Genomic DNA, 15,559 nt, shown 5'->3' with positions numbered 1-15,559 from the left:
GCTGCGAAAAAAGCCAACACAGTTCTAGGCTACATAAACAGAGGGATAGAATCAAAATCACGTGAAGTGTTAATACCACTTTATAATGCCTTGGTAAGGTTACACTTGGAATACTGCATTCAGTTTTGGTTGCCACGATGTAAAAAAGATGTGGAGACTCTAGAAAGAGTGCAGAGAAGAGCAACAAAGATGATTAGGGGACTGGAGACTAATAGTTTTAGTTTATTGGAATTTGTAGGCCGCCCTTTTCCCTGAGGGGACTCAGGGCGGCTCACATAAACTAGGGAGGGGGGAGGATACAGACAACAGAATAGAGACAAATACTAAAATGGTAAACAACATACATTCATCATTCGGGAGGGGACTATCCTTATCCCCAGGCCTGACGGGCGAGCCAGTTCTTCAAGGCTGTGCGGAAGGCTTGGACGGTGGAGAGGGTGCGGATCTCTACAGGGAGCTCGTTCCAAAGGGCCGGGGCTACTGCTGAAAAGGCCCTCCTCCTCGTAGTTGCCAGCCGACACTGGCTGGCCGATGGAATACGGAGGAGTCCTAACCTATGAGATCTTATTGGTCGCAGGGATGTAATTGGCAGAAGGCGGTCTCTCAAGTATCCAGATCCACTGCCATGAAGGGCTTTATGGGTGATTAGTAGCACCTTGAAGCGCATCCGGAGATCGACAGGTAGCCAGCGCAGCTCGCGGAGGATAGGTGTTATGCGGGTGAATCGAGGAGCACCCGCAATCACTCGCGCGGCTGCGTTCTGCACTAGCTGAAGTCGCCGGATGCTCTTCAAGGGCAGCCCCATGTAGAGCACATTGCAGTATTCCAGCCTAGAGATCACTAGGGCCCGAGTGACTGTTGTGAGAGCCTCCCGATTCAGGAAGGGTCGCAACTGGCGCACCAGGCGAACCTGGGCGAATGCCCCCCTGGTCACAGCCGTTAGGTGGTGACTAAAACCCAACAGTGGTGGGTTCTGGATGTACATGAATGAGTGCAGTACGTGTACACACACGTGCAGCATGCACATGTATCCTTACCTTTGTGACGCTTCCGGGACACTCCAGCTGCTTGGCGGAGTATCCCACAGGCAATGTGCGCTCCATGCACTCCGTGCGTGTGCGCGGAAGTGCCGAAGAGCTCAAACACAGGTAAGGAGCTCAGGTAGGTGGGTACCGGAATGGAACGGTACCCGGTGCTCCGGGCAGCACCGGTACGCCCGTACTGGGGCGTACCACCTGCAGCCCACCACTGCTTTGCCCACAATAGAAGCCAGATATGCATGATCACAAAACACTGAAATTGCATTATTTTTTTTAAGAAAAAGACATTCATGTTCAATGCAAAGCTGATTCCATATTTCACACATCTTCAAAAACCAGGCATTATTAATGGCTAATATACTCAAAAGCTGAAGACATATATGAACTAGACTTTTCATAGCATAAGGCTTTATTTAAATTTATACAGGTGATGGGGTACTGATTATCACCTCCCTTTTCAAAAAAGTAAATGTATCCTATCTTTAATAACCAGTAGGTTAAAATGATAAAATACAATTAAAAACTGCCTCTAATACATACTTTCCTTACCCTCTTGTGGAGCTATTTTGCATGATTTGGCTAACTTGTTTAATAATATACTCATAATTAATCATATTAAATTCCTTCTCTTTCCATTTTCACATAATAACTTTATTCAAATGTTAGAATGTATTAGCTAAATCTCCTTATAGCTAATATATTCTATACAATTCATTTCTGCCCTGATGCTTATCTAATCTCGTTTACTTGCTAATAAGGCCAAACATAATATGGATCCTTCTTATGCATATACCATAAATCTACTCCACATGGTCTTATTGATATAAGTTTTTATTTTAGTTCATAAATTATTTTTTTTCCTTCCTACAATCATACTTTGTTGTATTATATAACTTCCCTAAGTGCAGTCTGAATACAGATAAAAATAATATATTTTAATATTTGGATAAAGTTATGTGAAAATGGAAAGAGAGGGAATTTAATATGATCAATTGTGGTTATAATACTTACTCTTCGACCTTCTTCTTCTACAACTGCCACCATGTGGACAATTTATTTGCAGCAGCTCTTACTTTCAGATTAAAATTTCCCTTTCTAGAAAAAATGTTCTTCCACAATGTGTTATTCACAGCATTAGCTCAGCAAAGCCTGGGATAGGTTTAAATATTTGCAACTTAATATCTGATTAGCCTAGAATGCTAACAGCAGCTCACATCTATATTTCAAACTGTCAAGCTTTCCTTAAATCACTTTTTGTTCACTGTACCCATTTTCATTTTGAAATTAGTCTTTGCTGTTTGATTCTGTGCTGTTCATTATATTTATTCCCTGTTCTTAATGACTCAGTGTCGTTTTAACCTTTTATTTTTATTTCTCTTTGATTTTGCCCAATCCTCCAGCAATTCTTAGCAAGTGGAAATGTTAGCGGGACCAAGAGGGAACTTGGACTGGAAAACTCTAAGAAAGTTAATGTCCATGTTCTGCCAACTGCTTCAAAATCAATTTTCCCAGGTACCAGAAAGAAAATATGACCAGATGAGCTAATTCTACTCTATTGTAAGGCTACATTGAAAGCAGGGGTGGGCTTCAAAATTTTTAGCAACAGGTTCTCTGCCCGGTTGCTGGGTGGGCGTGGCCTAGTTGACCTCCTGCACCATGGCGGTGGGGCAATTTCGCCCTTCTTGGGCTCTGGAGGCTCTCCAGAAATGGGCCTGTTTCCGGCCTTCTGGAAGGCCCGTTTTTCATTCTCCATGGGCTCCAGAGGCTCCCTAGTAGCCGGAAATGGGCCTATTTCTGGACTGATAGATCCTCCAGGAGGCCCATTCTTTGCCCTCCCTGAGCCCCCCGCGTGGACCCTGCATTTAGCCGGCATCCAAAATGAGCAGTGTTGAGACTCCTGGGAGGGATGGGAGGGGCCAGCCAAGAGAAGGATTTGGGGGTTCTCTGAACTGCACAGAATCTTCACTAGAGGATCGCCCAGACCCGGGCAAACCTAATGCAGCCCACCCCCTGATTAAAATAATAAAATAATGTTGAAAATGTGAAGGCATAAATTCCAACTATCCCTTTTATCCCAATATTCCCTCTGATATTTTAAGGCAATTTTTTTCAAGTTTCTTTCTTTGCTAGGTAAGCAGTGGCAGGCACTTTCTTTTATTTGACCATTCCCCAGGCAACAACTCTTCCTCTTGTCCATCAAGGTCATACTTATAAAATTCAAGTTCCACTCTCTACTTCGCAAAAAAAAAAAAAAAAAAAAAAAACAATTTGCACTTTAAACTTTCCTAAATTGTGTTTTTGACCTTAACTTCAAATAGTTTATTATTGGATTCTCTGTACCAGTTGTCAGGAATCAATCACAAGAAATTATCAGAGCAGAAATATGGAGGTTATACATGGAAGGTGAACTTTTTGTCTCATACAGGGCCACACAGGAAAATAAAATGGTGTTTTAAACTAGCAGAAGGCAGAGTTTAAGTATCGGCCCTTTACGTATCAGCTTAAGTATCAGGAGCCCTGGTGGTACAGAAGTTCCAATGCAGTATTGCAGGCTAACTCTGCTCACAGCCTGGAGTTTGATCCTAACAGGCCTCAAGTTGAGTCAGCCCTCAATCTTTCCGAGATGAGTAAAATGGCACAGATTATTGGGATAATATGCTTTGTATCTATTATACATTGTAACCTGCACAGAGAATGCTGTAAAGTACTATGGATGATATATAAGTATATATAAGGCTTATAGGTATTTAAGAAGTGGTGGGATCCTCCTGGTTTAACAATTATTTATTTTCTTTCATTATAATCATGGTTATCATTTTTATTCTAAACAGTTTATAATTGTAATTTTAATGATGTTCCCTGTGGATGTTTTAGCTGGTTCTATGTGTCATTGGATTGCTGCCAATTGCTGAAAGCCCTGATTGATTTGGCAGGATACAATAAAATAAATATTCAAGTATCCCTTCAGGCACCTGGATGAATGCTATTTATATTTCTCTTCCCCTACCCCCAAGGCTAAACATACCCAATTCCTTAAAACTCTCCTCGCAAAAAAGTTTCCAATTTCCTGATCAAATTTATTGCCTTTATTTTCAAACTGTCTTAGTTTGGCGTAAATGATCTCTGTACCAGTGGTGGGTTTCGCTTAGCTGGGGGCTGGGCCGCATGGCAAAGGCATATATGGGGCTTGGATGGGCAGGATGAGCAAACAGCAACTGGGCTACTGGTTTTCCAACCTTGGAGAAATGGCCACCACCAGTTTGCATGAACCAGTGCGAACCGGCTGAATACCATCTCTGCCCTGTACACAAGTTTGAATCTCACCAATACAGAAGAGAATTAATCACTTATTTGGAAACTACATTTCTGTTCACTCTGCTAAATATGTATTTATCTTTTCTTAGCTGTCTCACTTCAGAGTCTAATACTTAGCTTGTGGCCAACTACTATTCCAATAACTCTTTTCATGAAAACTTTTACCAAGCTTGGATCATCTTTTCTTTTCCTGATCTTTCCTCCAATAAATGATTTATCCAGGGAAGCATTTCTTTCTTTTAAATCAATTCTCTAATTTTCAGCCTGGTTCTTATTTTGTAACTGTGCACTATTTTCTAGTGTAAACTCAGCCCGTTCTGCAAATATCTGCTGATTTGATCAGTGTTTTCTTCCTTTCTTATCTACAAGATTAATAAAAAAAAGAAATTAAAAAGTGGAAAGAATGAAACATGTGGCATCCCACTTGAAGTCATTCCAGTTTGGTGGTAACTAACTTAGGAGGTCTATTTGAGTAACGTTGCAGGAAACCACCAAAATCATAATTAAATTAGCTTTCTAATCAGAATGGTATGGTGTATTTTTCCAATGCTTGGCAGAAATCAGTACTGCAGGCTACTTCTGCTGACTGCCAATTACCAGCAGTTCAAGCCTAACCAGCTTGAGATTGACTCAGCCTTCCATCCTTCTGAGGTCAGTAAAATGAGGTTGGGATAATATGTTGACACTGTAAACCACTTAGAGAGGGCTGTAAAGCACTATGAAGCGGTATATAATCTAAGTGTTATTGCCTCAAGAAATTATTTTTGGTTTCTTCTGCTTCTTTACTTTCCCATCCATTGGCATTGTTCATGATTGTATGCATGCATGCATGCATTCATGCATGCATGCATGCATGCATACATACATACATACATACATACATACATACAATCATGAACAATGTTGATGGATATATACAGTACATATGCAAAAAGCTAAGAGAACCATACAGTTGGCCTTGACATATAACCAGTTACTTAGTGACAGTTCAAAGTTATGATGAGCCCACCCCCAGCAAAAAAAAAAAAAAAAAAAGCTATTTTCCCCCATCATATATAATATCCCCATGACCATGTTACTGGATTTTGGGCACTCACCAACTGGCCAGCTTTTACGAACATTTGCAATGTTCCATGGTCATGTAACTCTGATTTTCAATGGGATTTACTTTCTTTTTCCAGCAAAATCCAGCCCATACAAAACAATGGGTTCACTTAATGACTGTTGCAAAGCAGGTCATAAATCAGGTTCAGTTACATAGTGACTCATTTACAACTTGCAACTGTAATTGGAGGATTCATTAATTCCACCTAAGATTATCCCATTTTCTAACAGAAAAAAATAAATAAAAGAAAAATATTCTATTTGCATGAGATTATTTTTCTCATTTATTAATATTGCTAGAATTATTGTACTAATATGTTGATGGCTTTTTATATTAAACTCAATTTGACTTTGAATAAAACAATTGAGGATACAAGAAATTTGTAGCTTTTTCTTAATTAAGCATGAATTTTCAGCATTGTAAGTAATTACTCCATGATCAAAATATTTGCTGACGAGAAAAAAAAAGAGTACAAATCAGGTTAATAGAATAAATGTTAAATTGAGTTAAATAAGGTATAAACAATGCAAAATAAAATAATTAGTTTTGTGATTATTAACTTTTAATTATACTACCAATGGACCTCACTGTTACATTAACTACAATACAACACAAAGGGATATTATTTTTTTGGGTGGGGAAAGAATCTAAGTAGAATTCTTTATGCAAACTGACAATTACAGTCATTCAATACTCATTCAAAAAGTTATGTGCCAAAGGTCATAATAAAGTCATTTGAATTTATGCTAAAGTACAAACTAAACCACACTGAAAATTAATGGACAATCACTTGTGTCTTTAAAATTAATTGAAACATAACTTTTTTTTTATTAGGCTTTGAAACAACTTATTCATTTCATTATTTGTATTGTTGAGGTAGTGTGATTTGCTTTATCAAGGGCAAGAGCCGAGTCACTTCACCCTAGCCAAGAAATGTAGGTGCCTTCAAGACAGAAGAAGGTTATCTCAAACTTCCTCCATAAGTGTTGGCTACAGTGATTTCTCTTTTGAAAATGCTATGGAAATATATAGATTCAGAAGAATACATATCAAACTGGTTTTATTAAATAAATGCAGTCCTATGTTCCTTGAAAAGACTATCTTGGAAATCATAAGTTCAGCTTAGGACATCTCATTTTATTTTATTTTACTATTTTATTTTATTATTTTATTTTTCAAACAGCTGTGTCAAAAACAATTGGAGACATAGTAAAAAAATAATGCAATTTGTATTATATGATTTTATTGCAAGAAACAGTTAAAGTGTAATTTGATCCGTATTTCTTTCCAATGCCTACGAATGTTGTTGGACTTACTGATAAGAAATATATAGTGACTGCAATGGAGATTATTTCTAAAATAAATATGATGTTTCTGATAATTATATTTAAATTACAAAAACCATGCAAGAAATAATGTTTCTGTTCCCTAAAATAATTTCTCAAAGAAGATATTTTGTAGGACATTGTTCCTATTTATTTGTCTACAGATACTTCTACTAGATTCATATTATATCCTGTTTTTCTTCCAGGATTTCAAATTGACAGCACTTTTGAGGGTTGTTGGACTGAGAACAAGTAACTACCACTTTACACATTCCCCCATGATAAGATATCAATAGTGTTCCTGTTTCAAATATCCCATTTGAAAATATGTTTTTCCAAGTCAAAATCTATAAGAAACTCTAATGAACATTATAGTAGTTTGAGACAAAAATTGAACAAGTGTTTCAGAAACAATGGAAGGGGGAAAAAAGGGAAATAAGAGGACTGTAAGCAATAACAGCACAGTAAAAGAAATCAAGTGAGATCTCTGATGGGATGGAGCACACAATTGCTGGTTGGGGTGAAAAAATACAAAATTGCAACATGCCTGTGCCTATGAATGTTGATTCAATAGCAAATGTTATCTTCCCATATTAACTGAAATATCAAAAATAAACACCTTTAATGATACATTTTGAATTGTAATTTAGCATTGAGATTCATACAGGCTAAAAGCTATGATAGCAATATCAATAGCACTTAGATTTATATACCACTTCACAGTGCTTTACAGCCTTCTCTAAATGATTTACAGAGTCATCATATTGCTCCCAACAATCTGGATCCTCATTTTACCGATCTCAGAAGGATGGAAAGCTGAGTCAACCTTGAGCCTGGTGAGATTCGAACTGCCGTATTGCAGACAGCCAGCAGTCAGCAGAAGTAGCCTGCAGTACTGTATTCAAACCACTGTGCCACTACGGTTCTTATGAGAATGATATGAGAAGCACATGTTTATATAAGAATAGTAAATAGATGCATTGATTATATCTAATTTATTTTCTAATTGAGAATAATCACTCTTCAGATCATATTCAATCATCTTTGTCACTTTTTAATTAATGAATGTTCTTTCATGTACTCATTTTATGTTTTCTGTTTTCTTTTAAATACATAAATGTAGTGGGATTTTTTGTGTGTGTTACAGTACTTTTTTTTCATCTCAGCCAACTGAAAAGAAATTGTTGCAATTAAAAATATCAACATAGAGAGAGAGAACATTTTGCTATCCATTTTGTTTCTCTATATAATTCTGATTTCATCCCTCAGCCAAATATAGAACAAACATATAGAACATTATAAAATGATTATTTTATGGAATTATGCCAGAATAAATCTAAAGCAAAACAAAACAAAACAAATCTAATATGGGTTAATAACTTTAATATATGTGTCTATTATTGGAAAATTACTACTTCTAGTGATATGCTAAAGAAGGTAGACCAAAGATAATTCCATAAAAAGAGTGATATCTTACTATATTCCACCATGAATTCCTGCAGAATTCCACATATGTTTATCATAATGTCTGTCAAATATTTGAACAAGTGATGGCTTGCATCTGAAGGGACACAGATACTTCAAATCATATTTAGTGTGCATGTGATAAGGATGTTTCTGACTCCTTAATGTGGATCCTGACTAAGAGGTTGTTGTGGCTTGTAGTTCAAGAGATTTGTCATACACTTGTAAGTGATGGGTCTGAGTTAATACAGGAGGCTGTAGATTCTGATAGTAAAATCTCACAGTCTGACCTTGTGAAAGTGCCAAGCCCTAAATCATACTTTATCACACTGTCAGGTTAAAAAAGGCTAAGCAGTGAAAGCTGGCCCAGCTCCTTAAGAGGAATGATTATTAACACCTGTAAGAAGAACATAGATTCTGGCTATTCAAGAGCATTGTTCAGATCTCCTTTTTTGAAGCAATTCTCATGTCCCAGACCTGTCTTCCTGGGACACAGTACTTCAAGTACCTCCTTCTCCTTGTCTTCTAATGAGACCTTTTCCTTGGTTTTTGGACAGTCATTTGTGAAACGTTCTAGCACCCGACCAGTGGTGGGTTTCAAATATGTTTGGAACCTCTTCTGTAGGTGTGGCCTGCTTTCTGGGTCCACTGGTGGAACCTCTCCTAACCAGTTCGGTAGATTTGATGAACCGTTTCTACCGAATAGGTACGAACTGGTAGGAACTCACCTCTGCACCCGACCTATAGAGTGTCTTGATTTCTGATTTCTGACTTCAAACTCTCCTGGCTAGCAACTTGCAGAACTTGGCATGATTGCAGCTTTCTTTTTTTTTTTTTTTTTAAATCTGTTTGAATATGCTTCCTCTTTGAAGAAATGGCAAGCACTTATTGCTGCCTCAGGATTTACAGTACATCAAAAAAAAAAAAAAAAGGCTCTCAAGCTTGTAATTGCAGATCTTATTGTCTGCATCAATCTCAAGTTTGTCCAAGACAACTTGGCCATTTTTTTTTCTTTTTTCTTTTGGTAGCTTCATAAAACCAAGCACATTCTTTTTTCCATACATTATCCAGTAGTTGTGGAGGGTAAAAGGGTAATTATGGGGAAAGATGCAGTTGCTTTAATCAATTGCCAATCGATGTTATATCAGTACTCTGAAGTATCCTTTTTCTTTAAATCCAAAACACTGCACCGCTCCAATGCCCACACACATTGTCTCAAATGAACTAATCTTTCTAACTTTCTTTCTGACTTCTTATCGATTTTCTAATTTATCATTTGATACTGGTGCTTAAAACACTCTCACGGGTAAACTTACCTTATTTGGATTGATGGCTGTGATAACCCAAACACACTGAGCATTACTGTCATACTGGAAAGGAAAATTGGGGGATGTGAATGTGCCACCTGGTCCTTGAAGATTAGATCCACATGTCTTGACTGCAAAAGAAACAATCAATGTTATATTCCAAATTAGGTCGTAATTACATTTTTCTTTGCATTCATCTCACGGACCTTAAAATGTTTAATGAGTTGCACAATTGGGCAAGGTGAAGTTCAGATTCTAATTGTGAAGATCCAATCATGGATTCATCAGGATTTACTCAAATAGTATCTTATCTATTGGAGAGATGCTTTCACAATAAAACACATTTCTTACGCTATGTATAAAAGCAATATCCATATATTTTCCCCATGACTTTTTCTCTCTCTTCAAAATATGCTTCTCCTTGAAGTAGGATAGGGTGGGAAGAATGAAGAATTTTTTTTTGTATAAGTTAGAATGACTATGGCTAAAAAAATACAATATAAGTTTATAACAAAACCTTATTTGTGCCACTTGGCACATTTTGAATCAAAAGAGACTCAAGGAAAATAAGTGTTATTCATATATTTATCTATATAATCCAATTATAGAACTGTTAATTATATGGAGTGAAGTCATGGAGGATTTACATGAATTCATTTATCAATATACATTTATTTGTGACTAGGTTTATGACTATGTATACTGATGAATTCTAGAAGCAAGAGAAGATGAGCAGAACAGAAGATAACAGAATACAATAACAGAGTTGGAAGGGACCTAGGGGGTCTTTTGTTCAATCCCCTGCTCAATCAGGAGACCCTATACCATTTCAGACAGTTGACTCTCCAGTCTCTCTTTAAAAACCTCCAGTGGTGGAGCATCCATAACTTTTGAAGGCAAGCCATTCATTCCATTGTTCTCCCTGTTAGGAAATTTATCCTTAGTTCTAGGTTGCTTCTTTCCTTGATTAGTTTCCATCCATTGCTTTTTGGCTTGCTTTCTGGTGCTTTGGAAAATAGATCGACCCCCCTCTTCTTTGTGGCACGCCTCATATATTGGAACACTGCTATCATGTCACCCTTAGTCCTTTATTTCACTAGACTAGACAAATCCAGTTCCTGCAATTGTTCTTCATACAGTATGTCTCAGCCATTGGACTACTAATCACGTGTGTTGCTCTTTTCTGCACTTTTTCAGACTTTCTACATCTTTTTATTTTATAATATGGTGACCAAAACTGGAATTGGTATTCTAAGTAAGTGTCTTATTAAGGCTGTATAAAGCAGTACTGGTGCTTTATGTGATCTTGATTCTGTCCCTCTGTTAATGCACCTAGGATTGCATTGGGTTTTTTGACTGCTGTTACACACTGCTGGCTCATATTTAAGTGATTGTCCACTAGTGAGAGATGTGAAAGTTTGGAGTCAATAACCTAAATGATCCTTTCCAACTGATTCCATAAACCATCAAGATTCACAAATATGTACAGCAATGTCCTTGGTATTGAGACTAAAAGTGAAATATTTTGAGACCTCTTGCAATACAATAAATAACTAAAAAGATTGTAATGGGATTATCCAATTAATGGCTTAAATTTAGGAACATAGACATGTGAGAATGATGTAACTGCTGTAAAAGTAGAAACCTAATGTGGAGAAGACTGAGAAACCAGACATTGAAACAGGCCAGCTAAGTGTTTAATATGTCTTAAGTATATGCTTTAAAATGCAAGGAGTCCTTGCAGATTTCACTTTGCTAGCCATTGCCGACTATAGTTGGCAGTGCTCATCTCAGTATCTAGGCCATTGAAAGTCAAAGACATGATATCATGAAGCTCTGTTACCTTCCCATCAAAGTGGTACCTATTTATCTACTTGCATTTGCATCGTTTCAAACTGCTAGGTTGGCAGAAGATGGGAGTTCACCCCATCGAGTGGTGTTCAGGTCTTGAACCTGGGCTGCCAGTTTCTAGCCAATAAGCCAAGCATCTTAACCAGTGAGCCACTGTGCTGCCCCTTTAAACTGCAAGGGACGGAGAAATTTGGTAAACAATAAGATTGTCAGTGAACTAGTAAGAAAACATTTAAAATGATATGCAGATAACCCTACTAACTACTATATATTATATTTTACATTTAAAAAAAAGAAAACTATTCAAAAGTAGCTTACTACTGCCAGAGAACGGAAGATGCTTTATGTTCATGCTTTTGTGCTTAATGGTGCATGCAACTAACACTTGAGCCCAATAAATTTTTTAAAGAACAATATTGAGAAGAAATACAGATTTTAAAAGTTTCATAGAACACCTTTGTACTATAATTTCATTCCAAATTCAACAGTGGAAACTCAGATATTCTTCTGAAAAATCTTTTTTTCCCATATGTATATCTGACAGCTGTTGCTATTTATAAAGCATTTAAGACGTTTTATGAAGTAATATATTCAAAAGTCATGTCCCATAATCACTTTTGTCACTGCCATCTGCTATATTATGGAGAAACGACAGGTTTTAATTAAGGAAAAAATACATTGTATGAATTCAGAGATTAAGCACCAAAAATATAATAATGAAACTCGTGTTAGGGTAAGCAGATACAGATTTATATAAAACCTAAGCATAAATTATTCTGATTCTCTTGCATTAGATCAAATGTTTTAACATTTCTTTTTGTTTAAAAAAAAAGAGTGCAGAGGGAGTCAAAATAGCAAAAGTATAATACAGCAAAAGTGCAAGAAGACTCTTGCACAGGTATTGAGTGAGATAAATGAAAGATGGTGTTGATGTTTCTAGCTGATTTTAGGGGGGAGCTTGTAGTAGTTATTCTGCAACATAATTAGACTGCATAAAGAACATAACTATAAAATGAGGCCCAGTGTTCCTTCACTAAATGAAAGAAACAGACATAAGAAAGTTTCAGAAAAGGATACAATTTTCAAAGGAAAAAAAAGGTATTAAAGCAACAAGGTAGTGGCAATACATATACTTATGAATCAAAAGATAAACATTTCCAAATAATTGCATGAAGTTACTTTCCTTCAGCCATTCTACTAGAACATCTACTAGAGCAACAAAAATGATTAGAGGTCTGGAGGCTAAAACATATGAAGAATGGTTGCATTAATTGGGTATGTCTAATCTAGTGAGAAGAAGGACTAGTAATAACATGATAGTAGTGTTCCAATAAGAGGTGGGTTGCTCCCTGATTGGCCTGATTGGCAGAACTGGTAGTAACGGTGACAGGAGACTCTGCCCATCTCCCGGATACTTCTGCGCATGCGCAGAACTGGTAGTAAAAAAAAATTAGCAACTCATCACTGGTTCCAGTATTTGAGTGGCTTCCACAAAGAAGAGGGGATCAACCTATTTTCCAAAGCACTAGAAGCCAGGACAAGAAGCAATGGAAAGAACCAACCTAAAACTAAGGATATATTTCCTGAGAGTGAAAACAATTAATTAGTAAAATGGCTTGCCTTCAGAAGTTGTGACTGCTCCACCACAGGAAGCTTTAAAAAAGAGACTGTACTGCCATCTGTCAGAAATGGTGTAGGGTCTCTTGTTTGGGCAAGGGGTTGGACTAGATGACCTACAAGATTTCTTCCAACTCCGTTATTCTGTTATTTTTTTTAATCTGTTCATGCCTTATTTATTAAGGATAAATGCTCCAGTGACATACCCTCTAATCCCTTAATAAAAGCTTACTGGAGAACATTTTGAAGCTTAATAAATAGGAACTTTGGTAATAGTTGTCATACAGAGATACATTAGTGAAATACATGGTTTTATTAATTCAGTTGCTTCAATTGCCCCATTGGGAATACCATCTTGATTTTTTTTTTGGACCATGCCCCATAGAAACACCAGAACTAAATAAATAAAAATAAATACAGAATACTTAAAAAATTCAACATAAATGATATATTAGATGAGTGTGTTTCACTAAAGAAAAACTAAAAAGTTCTTGAAAAGCAGAAAAATGAAAGAGAGGAAAAAGACAATTAAGAAACAGATTGGATCCTGTAAAAAACATCTAGTCTTATAACAGAGAGCAGTTTGGTGTAGTGGTGAAGGCATCAGGCTAGAAAGCCAGAGAGCATGAATTCTACCCCTGTCTTAGGTATAAAGCCAATGTGTCTCTCAGTCACTCTCGGTCCTAAGAAGAACAAAAGCAATGGTAAACCATTTCTGAAATCTTTTCAAAAAAAAGTCCAGCAACTTCTTCAGATAGTTCCAAGGAGTCAAGACTGACTCAATATTACTTAGCAACAAGATAATAATTGGGCTATTGATTTGCCAATAGACAATCTCCACTGTAATTCTGGAAATTAATGTTTATGCAGGGTTTTTTTTTCTTTCATAAATACAAGGTGTGATCATTGCTATTTGGCATGCAGCCAAGTCAGGTGGAATCCATCCAGTTGTCATTTACATTCCTTGTTAAAACTGTACCTGTCCTTACTGGAGTTGATTCTGACAACCTATCTCAATTGTCAGAATGTGTGTGGATCTAGCTACTCAAAAATGAATTAATCCTGATTTCAAAGAGGCATACTCTCAGGTAGGTGGTATAGCATGCCCACATACAATGGTGTGTTTTGATGAAATGATAACATCAAAAATATAGGGTTTATGTATGATTTGGCTTGATTCTTACTTATGTACACATCAATATTGTCTTTGAAACTCCAAGCATATTGCTATAGAAAATGAGTGATTCTGATGATAAAGAGTCAAAGCAAAGAGCCTTCTCAGGTATTATTTATTTGTCCATCTTTCTTTTATGGTAATCATGTAGTTGTATTTTCTTGTTGTGTTCTTTTTCACTGTTTATTTTATTGCTCTATTATCTTTCTTCTGTTATATGTACACTCTTTTCATTTCTTCCTTATTATTGCTGTAAACATAGAACAGCCCTACAGTGAGATAGGCAGCAACTGAAGTTAACAAAATAAATAAATAAAACAAATGAATTATAATGGGACAGGTGGTGGCCAGACATAACTCTTGACCAAAAGCAGCATAATATTCTACATAACAATAATTTCTGCTCCTTCACAGGTCTACTTTTATGTAATGATCTCAACTGAATGTGAACTAGGGATAATCACTCCTTGTTCTTTGGAAAGGAATGCAAACTTTAAGGACATGAGGAGCAATATATCTCTTGAACATGCGGTTCTCTGTGCTGTTATTAATCATTCATTTCACATTTTTATAATAAAGGGGAAAATATTATTTTACAGACTTGACTCCATAAGCTTCTACATGTCCTGTTATTGAAACTATGGCAAGCAGACCTCTTTTAAAAATTACTCTGGTAGCTGTTGCATGTAGAACACTTGGAAAGCTTCAAAAACAGGAGTGCAAACCTGCTTTAATTCAAGATTCCTATTTTCCAAACTTGGCAACTTGAAGATATGTGGACGTCAACTCCCAGAATTGAAAAGCCCTAATCTACAGGATAGTAATTTTGATTCACTGAGTCAAAAAAAAAAAAAAAAAACATCTTCTCATGTTTGAAGATTTCAAGTTTCATTACCATAAGCACCACTACATTTAACCTCATATTTGTAGATAGGTCGGAGTTGGCATTAATATTTTTTAAAAATATCCTAAGTACTGTATTTTTATTTATTTATTTTTTTCTTATTTTCATTACACCTTTGAACTGAACTGAACTCAGATGATGAATAACAGGGTGGTTTTTTTTTTTTTTTTTTGGCTTTTATGGTGGAAATTTGGAACATTCATTCATTTCTGTTGTTACCACTGCACTAATTTTGTTTTTGTTCTCTTTGTAAGGATGTCCTGTTTGTGGCGAGATCAAGGGGGAGAAAAAGATGCAGTTTTTATATTTCCACTGTTCCTTCACCAAATCTAAAGTAATCTCTGGAACTGAATATGTTTCTAGACAGCTGAGCGGGGGGGGGGGGGGGGCGCAACTGCAAGAAAAATCAATAATAATCTGTTAACATTGCTTTCCTCCCCCTTTTGCTTGCAGGAAA

At 36.5% G+C, this 15,559-nt stretch overlaps 1 protein-coding gene across 1 annotated transcript in view; it reads right to left on the bottom strand.

Annotated features, from left to right (window-relative positions):
• The window catches only part of CSMD3 (CUB and Sushi multiple domains 3), a 669,496-nt gene that overhangs the window by 311,580 nt on the left and 342,357 nt on the right, over positions 1–15,559 (bottom strand). Inside the window, exon 11 of the mRNA XM_087706764.1 lies at positions 9,566–9,687. Coding sequence (XP_087562890.1) covers positions 9,566–9,687 — 122 coding nt within the window. The remainder of the gene's footprint in view (positions 1–9,565; positions 9,688–15,559) is intronic.

The sequence above is a fragment of the Thamnophis sirtalis genome, unplaced genomic scaffold, assembly GCF_051295495.1.
Source record: "Thamnophis sirtalis isolate CommonGarterSnake01/CBP01778 unplaced genomic scaffold, rThaSir2_p1.2 scaffold_2, whole genome shotgun sequence".
Classification (NCBI taxonomy): Eukaryota; Metazoa; Chordata; class Lepidosauria; order Squamata; family Natricidae; genus Thamnophis; species Thamnophis sirtalis.
This window is presented reverse-complemented; position numbering and strand designations above follow the sequence as displayed.